This window comes from Vipera berus (assembly GCF_964194415.1).
Source record: "Vipera berus genome assembly, chromosome: 3".
In the NCBI taxonomy this organism is placed as follows: domain Eukaryota; kingdom Metazoa; phylum Chordata; class Lepidosauria; order Squamata; family Viperidae; genus Vipera; species Vipera berus.
The window spans coordinates 95252493-95268010 of NC_138204.1; the positions used below are offsets into that span (position 1 = coordinate 95252493).

At 40.3% G+C, this 15518-nt stretch overlaps 1 protein-coding gene across 1 annotated transcript; it reads left to right on the plus strand.

Moving 5' to 3' along the window:
- Window positions 1-256: 256 nt before the first annotated feature.
- Window positions 257-13968, plus strand: LOC308665617 (arylacetamide deacetylase-like 4; the record flags this gene model as incomplete). The annotated part of the gene is made up of 4 exons (XM_081323689.1): window positions 257-415; window positions 8188-8404; window positions 11006-11069; window positions 13194-13968. The coding sequence occupies 4 exons, from the start codon at window positions 257-259 to the stop codon at window positions 13966-13968; spliced, it is 1215 nt and encodes a 404-aa protein (XP_081179815.1).
- Between the last annotated feature and the right edge of the window lie 1550 nt (window positions 13969-15518).

The window sequence follows — 15518 nt, forward strand, 5'->3', positions numbered from 1 at the left end:
ACCAGGTAGAAGGATGAATTCTTTTAGCTTGCTCTATTGCAATCCTCTCCTAGATGTGATGACACTCCTACAGATTAATAAAGGGTGATTATCAGATGTATATATTCCACCTCCTGTCGCTATAAATGCTTCCATTCCAAAATCTTACTCATTCTTAATTGGCTTTAGATGAAAGCTTGCTTAAGCTATGGTAATTGCTACAATCATTCTCAGGCAATACCTGTAATTTAGTACAGACCTTTGTAAGTCACTGAACATGCAGTTGTTCACTGGTTTTTCATTTCTTCAGAGCTGGTTCCTGAAATATTTTTTGATTCCTTATTTGGCATCCAGGAAAATAGACCTTCATCTGGGTGACACAGAGCCTTTCAAAGTCTGGCTGCTTCATGTGGTGGTAACATGGACATTTCATTTGGTAAGAATATCCTTCCTTCCTTCCTTCCTTCCTTCCTTCCTTCCTTCCTTCCTTCCTTCCTTCCTTCCTTCCTTCCTTCCTTCCTTCCCTCATATATGATTTGGGGTCCTTATACATGATTGTATAGAGCCTTGGTGGAGCAGTGGGCTAATGCTCACTTAAACACCAGCTGCCTGCAATTAGTGCAGGTTCGAGTCCCACCAGGCTCAAGGTTGACTCAGCCTTCCATCCTTCCGAGGTAGGTAAAATGAGGACCCAGATTGTTGGGGGCAATAAGCTGACTTTGTAATAATGCCGCTTGGCGGGGGCCGAAATCCCTAATAAGCAGGCATATACATACAATGAAGGCTATTGCTAAGCACATTGGTTTGTGCTTAAATTGTAAGCTGCCCTGAGTCTTCGGAGAAGGGCGGGATATAAATGGGATTAAAATAAATAAAAAATAAAAATAAATAAATGATTGATAAATCTGTTTCTAGAGGAATAGTTTTATCCTGTATTTCTGAATCTTTGTTTTGGTTAGAAGCCAAGATCTGTATCCATCTGCTAAGTTCAAAAGCCAAAGTTACAGGAGCCACCATGACAACTGTAAGACCTGTCATCAAGACTGTGCGATAAAAGTGAAGTTCCAGAAGAGTAGAGAGATCTCATTGAGAATAATTGGTTAATGTATTTAATGTGAGTTGAGGAACGATAGGAGAGATTATCTCAGGAAAGAAATGGAGTGAGGCAATCTCAGATGAAGCTTGTCAAACCAGTCTGATGGCATTAAAACTCCCTGATTATATATAGCAGATGCTTTTTGGTATGCCAAATTTATTTTGACTTTTTATCCATGTATGCTACTAACATGTCTTGAAATGAAAAATTCCTAAAGGCCATAATGACCTGGCTTTCTCCCAGTTCTCAGGCTAGGATAGGAGTTGAATTCATCACCTGTATACTTAGTCTGTGAGTGCTACAGCATCTTGCTTGTGTATAATGGTTTTATTTTAATAATAATAATAATAATAATAATAATAATAATAATAATAATAATAATAATAACAACAACAACAACAATAACAACAACAACAGTAATAATAATAATGTCAATAATAATAATAATAATAATAATAATAATAATAATAATAATAATAATGTCATAAATAATAATAATAATATCGTAAAAAATACAACTTGCCTGTGTCCAAAAAGTCGTGGGAACATAGGGTGGAAAAAGTTGAGAATGAGAGGGTGAAGATCTTGTGGGACTTCCGAATACAGACAGATCGCCATTTGGAACACAACATGCCAAATATTGCAGTTGTAGAGAACCGAAGTGTACAGCTGATTGATATCACTGTACCAGGAGATACCAGAATCGAAGAAAAAGAACTGGGAAAAATTACGAAATACTGCAACCTGGCCATCAAAACTGCGCAATTATGGATGAAACATGCAACAGTGATACCCATTGTCATCGGGGCACTGGGAGCTATGTCCCAAAACTTTGCAAGATACATCAAGAAATTGCAGATTCCTGCAATAACTCCAGCAAAGCTACAAAAAACTGTGCTACTCGGAACATCTTACATTTTAAGGAGATACCTGGTTGATACCTAGGATGCTGGCAGCAACCCATGTCAACCATTAGTGCCAGTCAATTTAAGTATTCAGTTGACTGAGTTTCACGTATAATAATAATAATAATAATAATAATAATAATAATAATAATAATAATAATAATAAAGTTGGAAGGGACCTTGGAGGTTATCTAGTCCAACCCCCTGCCCAGGCAGGAAACCCTATACCATTTCAGGCAAATGGCTGTCTAGTCTCTTCTTAAAAACTTCCAGTGTTGGAGCATTCACCACTTCTGGAGGCAGGTTATTCCACTGGTTAATTGTTCTAACTGTAAGGAAGTTTCTCCTTAGTTCTAAGTTGCTTTTCTCCTTGACTAGTTTCCATCCATTGCTTCTTGTCCTGCCTTCAGGCGCTTTGGAGAATAGCTTGACTCCCTCTTCTTTGTGGCAGCCCCTGAGATATTGGAACACAGCTATCATGTCACCCCTCACTCTTCTCTTCATTAAACTACACATACCCAATTCCAGCAACCGTTCCTTATATGTTTTAGCCTCCAGTCATCTTTGTTGCTCTTTTCTGTATTCTTTCTAGAGTCTCGACATCTTTTTTACATCGTGGTGACCAAAACTGGATGCAGTATTCCAAGTGTGGCCTTACCAAGGCATTGTAAAGTGGTATTAATACTTCACGTGATCTTGATTTTATCCCTCTGTTAATGCAGCCTAGCACTATGTTGGCTTTTTTGGCAGCTGCAGCACACTGCTGGCTCATATTTAAGTGATTGTCTACTAGGACTCCGAGATCCCTCTCACAGTCACTACTATTGAGCAAGGTACCACCTATACCAGAGGTCTTCAAACTCGGCCCTTTTATGACTCATGGAATTCAACTCCCAGAATTCCTCCGCCAGTGTGCCTGGCTGAGGAATTCTGGGAGTTGAAGTCCATGAGTCATAAAAGGGCCGAGTTTGAAGACCCCTGACCTATACTATACCTGTGCATTTGGTTTTTCCTGCCTAAATGTAGAACCTTACTTTTTTCACCATTGAATTTCATTTTGTTAGATAGCCCAGTGTTCAAGTCTGTCCAGATCCTCCTGTATTTTAAGCCTATCCTCTGGAGTATTGGCTATTCCTGCCAGCTTGGTGTCATCTGCAAATTTGATGAGTTCCCCATCTATCATCTCTTCTAAATCATTGATGAAGATTTTGAAGAGCACTGGGCCCAGAATAGAGCCCTGGGGCACCCCACTGCATACTTCCTTCCATGTAGATGCAGTTCCATTGAGGACCACACACTGAGTATGGCAGTCAGCCAGCTACGAATCCACCTGGTGGTGATGCTGTCTAACCCACATTTTTCTATCTTATCAAGTAGTAGGTTGTGATCTACTTTATCAAATGCCTTACTGAAGTCCAAGTAAATTATATCCACAGCATTCCTCTGGTCCACTAATTTTGTCACTTGGTCAAAGAATGCAATAAGATTTGTCTGGCATGACAAACCCGTCTTGGCTTTTAATAATGACTTTGTTTGCCTCTAGGTGTTCACTGATTTATTGTTTGATTATCTTTTCCAAAATCTTCCCAGGTATTGAGGTCAGGCTGATAGGTCTGTAATTTCCTGGATTCATTTTTTGTTCCTTTTTTGAAGATAGGAACTACATCAGCTCTTTTCCAGTCCTCTGGTAGTTCCCCAGTGCTCCAGGATCTTTGAAAAATATAGTTCAGTGGTTCTGAGATCACATTTGCCAGTTCCTTGAGATCTTTGAGGTGTAATCCATCTGGTCCTGGTGATTTGAACTTGTCTAGGATGGATGAGTGCTCACTTACCATTTTCTTGCCTATCTTAACTTGAGTTTGTCACGTCGTCCTCAGCTACGAATCACGAACACACCAAAGGTATGGGTGACAAGGTTTATTCTTCAACTTGCACAAAACAAACCGTGGAAAAAGTCAGCGTTGACAGCGTCCTGCCTCAACGCTTCCTTTATTGTGCAGCACCGCCCTAACCCCACCCCATCAGAGCAAACCGACATCCGCCCACTTCCCCATAAAGACCCCACCCATCACCGTGCACACCCACCACCCATTACGTGCATTGCCGCGTCCTGCCGGGCCGTCCTCCAGGTAAGTCCCGTCCTTCCCCTTCTCCATGTCCCCCTGGCCCTCCGGTTCCCTCGGCCGTGCTTTCCCCCCTTGGTACAGCCGAACGCCCGGCCGACAAGAGAGGCAACGCAGGCACAGCCATCATCCAGTCTGTGCTAGTCCCTCCGGCTGCTTCTCCCCCGCTCTCCACTCATTCTGGCTCCGGCTTTGTTGTGTGTTTTGGCTCTGGCTGCATAGGAGCACTTGCGGGTGCCGGGGGTCTGGACTGTGCAGGCGCACCCGGTAGCTGGCTGGAGAGTGCCCGGCCCTGCCCTCGCTGATGATCCGCGGGCGCACCCGTCAGCTGTTTTGTGGTGGGCTCCTCCTGCGCAGGCGCGCCCAGTAGCTGGCTGGAGGGCGCCCGGCCCCACCCTCACCGGTGAGCAATGAGCGCGCCCGTCAGCTGTTTGGTGGCAGGCTCCTCCTGCGCAGGCGTGCCCAGTAGCTGGATGGAGGGCACCATCGGTGAGCTGCGGGTGTGCCCGTCAGCTGTTCGGCGGCGCACTGCCGTGGCCCCAGAAGGCCGGCAGGACCGGGTTGAGGCAGAGGGGAGCAGAGTCGGCAAGGACGGCGGTGTAGAAGGTGAGGACGGCGTGGCCCGGACAGATGGCAAGCCAGCGGGGCTTGACAGCGTTTTTATTCTGTTTTTTATGGCACTGTTTTTGATAGGTTGGAATGTTCTTTCCCTTTGTGTAAAGACAGATGCAAAAAATGAGTTAAATAGTTCTGCTTTCTCCCTGTTGCTTGTCACCTTCTTGGCACTTTCCCCCACTAATGGACCAATCTTTTTTTTCTTGTTTTTTACATGTTGAAAGAAGCTTTTTTTGTTATTTTTGACTTAGGTCGCAAGCCTTAGTTCATTATGAGCCTTGGTTTTCCTCACTACATCTTTGCAGGCATGGGCTATTTGCTGATATTCTGCCCCTCTTTCCACTTGTTATACTTGTCCTTTTTATCTTTCAATTTATCAGACAGTTCTTTATGCAGCCATGCTGGTTTCTTTTGAGAAATTTTATTTTTCTTCTTTGTTGGTATCGAGCTACACTGGGCTTTTATTATCTCACTTTTCAAAATTTCCCAAGCTTCTTGGGTTGTTTTCCCCTTTAGGATTCTCATCCATGGAATCCTTCCCAAGCTCTATCTGAGTTTCTTGAAATTAGCTCTTTTAAAATCCAAAACTCTAGTTTGACTGTGTTTTATTTGCTTCCAGAATGTTGAATTCCAATACTGCATGATCACTTCCCCCCAAGGTTCTTGTGGCTTCAACACTTTCTATCATTTCATCTCTGTTAGTGAGGATCAGATCCAATATGGCTAATCCCCTAGTTCCCTTCTCTACTTTTTGGGAGACAAAGTTGTCTGCTAGGTTTGTCAGGAATCTGTTTGATCTTCCCCTTGGTGCAGAGTTTGTCTCCCAGTTGATGTCAGGGTAATTAAAGTCCCCATTACTATTGTGATGTGCTTCCTACATACTTTAGTTAGCTGACTAGCAAAAAGTTCATCGATTTTCTCTGTTTGGTTGGGCGACCTATAGTGTACACCTTATCCTGGGAGGAAAATGTTTCAGCATTATATTTCAGGCAGTCCTCAATTTACAATCATAATGGAGCCCAAAACTTCTGTTGCTAATTGAGACAGTTGTTGAGTGAGTTTGGTCTCATTGTACGACCTTTCTTGCCACAGTTCAGTGAAGTCATTAAGTTAGTAACACAGCTGTTAAGTGAATCTGGCTTCCCAATTGACTTTGCTTGTCAGAAGTTTGCAAAAGGGGATCGCATGACCCTGGGATATAAACCAGATGCCAAGCATCCAAATGTTGATCACGTGACCACAGAGCTGCTACAACAGTCATAAATATGAAAAACAATCATCCAGTGCTGTTGTAACATTGAACAGTCACTAAACAAATGGTTGTAAGTCAAGGCCTATCTGTATAAGGTAATGGACATATAATACTTTAAAATAAGTAAATTAATTCAATATGGTAATGGAAATGTCTATCTAGACCAGGATGCCTTGCGTACAGTCACTCATGCGCTCGTGACTTCTCGGTTAGACTACTGCAACGCTCTGTAAATGGGGCTGCCCTTGAGGACCACTCGGAGGCTCCAACTGGTGCAGAATGCAGCCGAGAGAGTCGTGTTGGGGGTCTCCCGATACTCCCATGTTACACCTCTGCTCCGTGAGCTGCATTGGCTTCCAGTTGTCTTCCAGGTGAGATTCAAGGTGCTGGTAATGACCTTTAAAGCCCTACATGGCATGGGTCCGGAGTACCTTAGGGAGCACCTGCGGCCGGCATCAACTTCCCTCCGCCCAGTGCGCTCCCACAGAGAGGGCCTCCTCAGGGTGCCACCAGTCAGAGAGTGCTGACTGGTGGCCCCCAGGGGGAGGGCGTTCTCTGTGGGTGCGCCTGATCTGTGGAACCGTTTACCGGTTGAGCTCCGGATGGCTCCCGACCTTCGCTCCTTCCGACGTGATCTAAAGACCTATTTGTTTGAACAAGCCAGCCTGGTCTGATGGGTTTTGGGTTTTATTACTGTTTTTATGAAATTTATTTGTTGTATTTGGGCATTATGGTTTAATCTCTTCTTAATTTTTGTATTTTGGTATTTTAGTATTTATTGCCCTGTTCACTGCCCTGAGTCCTTCGGGAGAAGGGCGGTATACAAATTAAATTAAATAAAAAAATAAATAAATAATTATAATCACTTTTAACACAATACTGCTTGTTGTTTCCACCTGTATATAGTCATACTGAGTAACATTCTTTCTTAAAAAAACCCAATCTTTAAATTAAATGTTTATATGATAAATTCTAGAGTATAACTTTAAATTAAATTAGAATTTAAACTTGGGCACACTAATTACCCTATCCCAACTGACACAAACTTCAGAATTATAGTCTGCCTTAAATGAGTTGCCTTTAGTGGAAAACTTTGGTTCACAGCTTTTTCCAGTGACCAAGATTGTCTGCCAATAATGGATTTCAATTGCTTAAAACTTCACTTCAGTAGTCCAGACCCTCTTGAACATGGTAGCTCTGACCACAATCATTTATACCAATTTATATCAAACTTTGTGATCTATCACCCCTTGAATTAATTTATAAATAATAACATCAGGCTGTGTTGACTATACAGGTGTACCAGGCAACTGCCCTGCCTGGACAATCCATCTGTCAACTTGCTCAAGCAGAGCAGGAGAGTACTTGTGCAGCCCATCCAAAATTGGATCCCTGCTCCTGGCCTAGGGCTTGTCTTAATGGACACACAACAACAGCTCCTACAATCCCAGACTAGTACCAACAGCTGTTCACATCCATGCAGAGCAAACAGGAGCATGCTTTCTCTTAGATTTGTTCACCCAACCGCAGTCCCCACAAAGTTTGGAAAATGCTGATTTACAAAGCAACATATGATGGGTTTTTAAAAATGTTCTAAAGCTTTTTGTATAAAAGGTGTAAGTATTATAAATGACTTACAACAATTCATCTAATGACCATTCACAGTTACAACAGCACTGAAAAAAGCGATTTATGACTGTTTTTCACAGTTACGCCTTTTGCAGCATTCCCATGATCACATGATCAAAATTCAGATGCTTGGCAATGGGTTCATATTTATGACTGTTGCTGTGTCCCAAAGTCATGTGATCCCCTTCTGCAACCTTCTTACAAGCAAAGTCAGTGGGGGAAGCCGGATTCACTTAACAGCTGGGTGACTAACTTATCAACTGCAGTGATTCACTTAACAACTGAGGCAAGAAAGGTCATAAAATGGGGCAAAACTCACTTAACCAATGTCTCATTTAAAAACAGAAAAATGGGGCTCAATAGGGGTTGTAAGTCAAGGATTACCTTATATTGATATTTGAGGGAGGGGAAACTTGCATTGAACTAGTTTGAATATAATTATCGTTAGCACTTTATGCCCATTTATGCCCATGTGCAACAAATGAATCATATTTATGAATTAAGATTATTGTTTATTGATTTAAAATTTGTTGTGATTCTTTTTACTCATAATTTCTAAACTACCAATCTTTTCTTAATCTAAAACAGGGGAAGATTTTTGAGAAATTGGGCATCGGTAGTCAAGTCTGGTTTGTAAGATTTGCAGCAAATTTGGTGCCGCAGGTGAAGGACCCAAAGCTCTTAATTACAGATGCAACATTTGAAAATGTACCAGTAAGGATTTACCAGCCCAAAAAGACAAATCCTGGCCTAAGTAAAGGAGTGCTCTTCTTTCACGGAGGATGTGGCATGTTTGGATCCAAAAGTAATATATTTCGTATAATATTAACTTTTCCTTTTAAAATCTGTATAGATGAAACATATTTGTAATCTGTAGTATTGTAGAAAAAGAGAAGGAGGGAGAAAGGATGGCTTTCCCAGAATTAGGAATCTGTTTAGCTATGTGCTTAAACCACCATGCTACATCCACCTTTGCTGGATGTCCAAACAATTTGAGTACAAATGCTTAACTGAAATTGGAATGGATAAAAAAAGTAGCAGCTGAGGAACAATTATAGAAATATACTTCCGTGCAAATCTAAAGTTAATGCCCAGGAAAAGATTCTTTTCCATCTGTATCAAAAGTGGTCTTTCACAAGCTTAGACACAAGCCTTAGAAAGATCTGGATTGCTTAATATTAAAGGTAAAGGTTCCCCCGCACATGCGTGCTAGTCGTTTCCGACTATAGGGGCCGGTGCTCATCTCTGTTTCAAAGCCGAAGAGCCAGCGCTTGTCTGAGGACGTCTCCGTGGTCATGTGGCTGGCATGACTAGACGCTAAAGGCGCACGGAACGCTGTTACCTTCCCACCGGAGTGGTCCCTATTTTTCTACTTGCATTTTTACGTGCTTTTGAACTGCTAGGTTGGCAGAAGCTGGGACAAGTAACAGGCGCTCACTCTGTTACGCGGCACTCGGGATTCGACCCGCCAAACTGCCGAACTTCTGATCAACAAGCTCAGCGTCCTAACCCACTGAGCCACCGCGTCCCTTTTTGCTTAATATTAGAAGCTGTCTATTAGATTTGTAATCCACCAGATACCCTATCAGATAGATAGATTCTAAACCAGTTAGGACTGGAACTAACATTTTCCTTTTGAGCTTAGAAATACATATATTGTATTAACTCACTGATGCTTCAAAGACTCTAATAGAAAGCAGAAAAATAATTTCTCTGGCTGATGGCATCTTCCTATAATACAAATGCATAATATGCAATTTTGGATTCATTAACCTGCTTCCCAAAGGAGCAGCTCTCAGAGTATAATTAAAGTATCCGTTTGTATATGTATTTTCAAAATGGCTTGCAAATCAAAAATCAGTCAAGTAGTTCTTGCGTGACCTTTTTTTTAACTCAACAATCAAAATACTCTTGCCCACAAGTACCCTTTCAATGAGGTGGTCTGTTCAAAACAGAAAATGTAATGCAGAGAAGAAATTGGGACATTAGAAAGTGGGGCAGCAAGATCATATGAACGGAAGAGATGGTACCTAGCTTGACAATGAAATGTCTGCAAGAAAACCACCAAGCTCAGAAAACACCAAGGACCCCACAGTACAACCCTGAGCTACAAATACTCTCTTCTGTCTACATGATGTTGCTGTCCCAATTTCTAATGATATCTAGTTTGGTAATGATAGCCAAATCTGGCCCTAGGTTCTGCCTCGGCTTATCTTTTCCAATAAGCAACTGTGTTAGAAGATCATTTAAAAGCAATGTATTGGAGTACTCTGATAAAGTGGGGTCTTCCTATGAAATGGATTCCATTTAGTTCTATGGCACAAGAAAGGGACTTCAAAGCAAAAGTTAATTGATTCAGAAATAATCATAATCATAATAGTAAAGTTGGAAGGGACCTTGGAGGTCATCTGTCCAGTTACATCAGAAGAATTAAAGCATCCAATAGTATGTGAGCATAGCCATAGAAAAGAACATTGTATTCTGAGCAAAAGTAAAAGAAACATTTGCAAAGGAAAAACATCAAAATGGATATGGGTAAGATATATCCTCAGTGCTTCCCAAGGTTGAGCTTTGTTTGTGATGGCTTGGGAACAGCTGAAAAGGAAACTTAAATGTTCTCCTGTCAGTACCATTTTTGTGCATAAAGTAATTCTGCTGCCCTCAACATGTATAACATCAAAGTTCCAAAGTTTTTTCAAGTTCTTTATCCATTAGGCCTAAAAGAAAAGTCTCTGGTTTTATCTTTATATCCACTTTAAGAATCTTCTGTATTAAGATGTGAATCCTATTCCAATATTTCTTCGTTTTATCATATGTCCACCATACAGTAAATGATAAAAAGTTCCATCTTTACATTTTTATTTCCAACATTCATTTGAAGTACCTTTATACATTCCTGATAACTTATCCAGTGTTAGTTACCAATGATATTTCATCTTATAAAATGTTTCTTTTAAATTGTATTTAAAATTATAATTCAATGTAAATTTTAGACCTTTCACGTAAAAGATCTTTCCATATTCTCCCATTGTTCAAGCATTATATTACATACAAAATTCTTTGCCACAGAATCATACAATGATTTACATCCTCCTTCTCCATGTTCAAATTCAATAGCAATTTATAAATCTTAGCAACAATATGCTCATCAGTGTGAATTGCACTACTTTCAGCAGTAGGATAGCAATTCATTTTCCACAAAAATCAAATCCATAACTTTTTAAATCTAATTTAAATCTTTCTTTCAATTGCAAATATGTAAACCAATGGCAAACAGCTCCTGATTCTAACTCCTTTTTAGACTTGAGGATAAGGTTACCATGATTTGGCCATAAGTCAAAACAATATCAATAACATGTTTGCAATGCAGGAGTACCTGAATATTAATACTTTTTTTCTCTCCTAGAAAGTTATAATGCTTTTTGCTGCTATCTTGCTCGAGAAAGTGATTCAGTGGTTGTATATGTAGAGTAAGTGATTTTATTTACATGCTTTGCCTACCTTATTTTATTACATCTTTTAATATTTTTGCATTTTATTTTGTTTTTACAGTCGTTAAGCTTGGGCACTGCTTGATGAAAAAGGGGGCAAAAATAATAAAGATAATAATTAATAAGTTTGGCTGAAATTCTGTGTCACTGAACGATTGTCCCAGGTACCACAGAATATATTTTCAGCCTCAAAGAAAAATTCAGTCTCTTGGTTCTCTCTCCCCCCTCCCCCAACTATCACACAACCATTGGTGACTTTTTGTCTCCATCAGTGTTGTTTCAACATCAGGAAAGGCAAAGCAACATATTCAGAGCAGATCAAAAGAACATTTGGATTTGCACAGGACACAGTTTTGCTATTCTCCAAAACCTCCTAAGGAAGACTCTCTGCCATGGAGGCGTCATTCATTTCTTTCCCACTCCTCGTCATTAAAGTAAAGGGGAAAACGAGACAAAAAATGGGCTAATTCCTTCTCTTTCCCACTGAGCTAGTAAAAAGGGATCAGTGCCCTGCACTCTTCCTTGGACTTTCTCCACCAAGAGAAGCAGAGTAAATTATGCAAAGTAATTTAAGGATCTGCAGAACAAAATACTGCACATTATGTAACTTTGCCAAAACTGCCATAAGATTACATCCTTTTTGTCTTGTGCAAATCAGGTTCACCAAACTAAATTTATTTTACCTGCATCTTAGACACCTGTCAAGACATCTTTGGAAAGAATTACCTAAATTAATTAGGAAATCAGGAGTTTCCCTTATTCTGCCCCCTGGTGGCAGAGAGATATTATCCTTGAGAAGAAATTAAGGAAGTACTTAATTGATTTCAAATAGCTGTAAACACCATATCATCATGACAGTCTCTTCTGTTTCATTTTCCTGCTTATTTTGGACCCTGGTCTGATAATATAATAATGCAATACAAGTAGTCCTTACTTACAGGCCATTTGTTTTGCAACCTTTCCAAGTTATAACAATGCTGAAAAAGACTTACAACCATTCGTCCAAATTGTGGCTATCACAACATTCACTGAGTTATGTGATCACCATTTGCTACCTTCACACCTGGCTTCTGACAAACAAAGTCAATGAGGAAGCTGACAGAAAGTCACAAGTTGCAGTCATATGATATTTTGCTTGAACATGTGTGATTCACTTAGCAACCTTGGTATGGGTCCATGTTACTTGAGGAACCATCTCACCCCACTGGAATTGCTTCTACTACTCATGCTGGCAGAGGAGGCATGGCTGCAAGTCCCATCAGCCCGATTATTCCAGCTGGCGAGGTCCAGGAGGAGAGACTTTTCTGCTGTTGCTCCTGCCCTCTGGAACATCTTGCCCCCAGCCGATGTGAGGTTGGCCCCAACCCTGCTATCTTTTTTGTAAGGGCCTAAAGATGTGGCTCTGCCAGTCAGCTTAGAGCCCAGTGGAGGATCAGCACAATGGAAATGGTTGATTGATTGAGTAATAACACTCCCACTCCACCCCTTGTGTCTTTGGTTTTAATGTTGGTTTTTAACTTTTTATGGTTTAGCTTTTACGTAACTATAAGCCACCCAGAATTACCCTATTATAAGATGGGCGGCCAATAAATTTTATAAACAAACAAACAAACAAACAAACAAATAATCAAACAAACCAACTGCAACAGATCCCACATTGTAAGTTGGCACAGCTACATGACATTTCATTTTGGAATGAAATTGCCCCTCCCAATTGTAGTCAGCAAGTGAGGAATAATATTTCCTCCTTATCAAAAAAGTGAGGACTTATTGTAGTCAATAAGGTGGACTAATATTTCCTCCTTATTTTCCTGTATGTGGCTCTGTAGCTCTATCTTTCTGATCCTTCTTCTGTTCTGAAACAAAGAGGCGGAAGGAATCTCCAGAGCAATTATACACTGGCAGAAGTAGCAGAGAAATCTATCCATGGAGAAGGGAATTGCTGTTCCTATCAGCACTGAAAGTACAAGAGGTTCAACTGCCATCTCCTTATCGAAATAGTAAAAATATACTAAAGTTAAACAATTGATAAAAGTGCATCTCAGAGTACCTAATTCCTTCCTAGAAAATTTCAAGGCTGACAAAGTCTGTTCGTTCTTGCAGGTATCGTTTAGGTCCTGAGCACCAACATCCTGCCCAGATGTTAGATGCCATAGCTACCACCTGGTATTTTATGAAACACTCCAAAGACTATGGAGTCAATCCAAATCACATTGTTCTTCTTGGAGATAGCAGTGGTGGAACACTGATTGCTCGGATTTCTGAAGAATCGGTAAAAACAGGGAAGCTGCCAAAAATCCGAGCACAGATCTTGATATATCCTTTCCTGCAGAGAATGGATCTCATGCTACCTTCTCATCTTCAAAACCATCACGGTCCTTTTCTAACCAGAAAGCGGATTATAGGCCTTGCTTTAAAATTTGTTAGGAATGAGCATGTAGACAAAGACAAACTGGCAAGGAATGGCCATGTTCCTGAATACATGAAGGAGAAATTCAAGAAATGGATCAGTGCGGATCTTATCCCCAGAGAATTTAAAGCCCGAGCTTATGATCGCCCAATGGCAGCTCCATTTTCAAAAGAACTGTATGAAGCAGCTCGACTGAATGATAAGACAATGCAGTCATCCATTATCAGTGAGGATGACATTGTAAAGCAACTTCCTGAGACCTACATTTTGACCTGTGAATATGACCCACTTCGAGATGATGGACTGCTCTACAAAAAACGACTAGAAGACAATGGAGTGCCTGTGACTTGGAATCATCTAAAAGAGGGAATCCATGGATTTATAACATTTATCAACAGTGGATATTTTGAATTGTCATATACAAAACCAGCAGTTGGAAACATTGTTTCCTTTATTAAAGGGCTATAAAAATGAGGACAGGAAAGTACCCTGAAGTCACCCATTTGTACTTATATAAGGAATAACCAAAATATATTCCTTGAATCTTTCATTTCTATGATGGCTTCTTGATTGAATGTATAAATGTATAAAATACATTTCCTCGTCATTGGGTCCAAATTGAGTTATTACCTTATTTTCAACCACAAGAATTGATCTGGTTATTTTGATCTGGATTGGTTAGGTTTTGCTCTCTCCCTTCATATAGTAGATCCTTGAACAGTTGTCATTTATCATGCTGAGGAAAATGTCGATCCAATACTGTTGATCACTGACAGCAGCAGGATGCCAGTCATTGTCCTCAAATTGTTATTGTTATTTCAAGGTGTCTTCTGTTGCTCGAGTATACTCAAAATGGGCTATAGAAATTAAATAAATAAATAAATAAAAAGAAGCAGCTGAAACGTTTAAGAAACTTTTAACAGAGCCTACAGGTAAACTACCTGACCATTGCAAATTTGACCACAGCAGATCATTAAACATTAATAAGTAAAGGTAAAGGTTCCCCCGCACATGCGTGCTAGTTGTTTCCAACTCTAGGGGCCGGTGCTCATCTCCGTTTCAAAGCCAAAGAGCCAGCGCTTGTCCGAGGACGTCTCCGTGGTCATGTGGCCGGCATGACTAGATGCCAAAGGCGCACGGAACGCTGTTACCTTCCCACCGTAGTGGTCCCTATTTTTCTACTTGCATTTTTATGTGCTTTCGAACTGCTAGGTTGGCAGAAGCTGGGACGAGTAACAGGCGCTCACTCTGTTACGCGGCACTCAGGATTCGACCCGCCAAACTGCCGACCATCTGATCGACAAGCTCAGCGTCCTAACCCACTGAGCCACCGCGTCCTCATTAATACTGTCATATAAATGTATACTCAGTGGGATTTATTTCCTAGTAAATGTCTTTAGTATCACAGTTTACAAATGTGTCTATGTTGATAAGACATTAAAATTTAGGTGAATACAGGATTTTCTTCAGAAAATCAGTTTTGAAGGCTGATTTGCATGATCTGGATGCCCTATTATGAGTGTTGATAACAGCAACAGATAATAGGATCCTCAACTCACACACACACACAGCTCACTTTGAAAGTACATCTTCACTTTCATCACAAGTACAATTTCAGCAACATCACCTTCTCTGATATTACCACCAAAGCTTTCTTCTTCTCATATCTCATGTATAAACAAATTCTTAAAGTCTCATCATTCAGCCTCATTTTGCTAATCAAAAAAAGTCCATAAAAGATACCAGGACTAACAACATATACAGTATACCAATCAAATAGATCCACTCTATTCTTTTACTTTATTTTTAACATAGCAACATAGCTTTCCCTTAAAATGCAACAAAATAACTCTTCTTCCCATATTTAAACTCTTAGACTCTATAGACAAATGTTTAAAGCTTTATCTTTCAGTACTTATCAACAAAAATCCATTACGTTACCAGAAACAACAGATTTTTAACCTTGTTCAAATAAACCATTTTCTTTTTGCTTTACTATATATTTTTTTTCTTTTTGT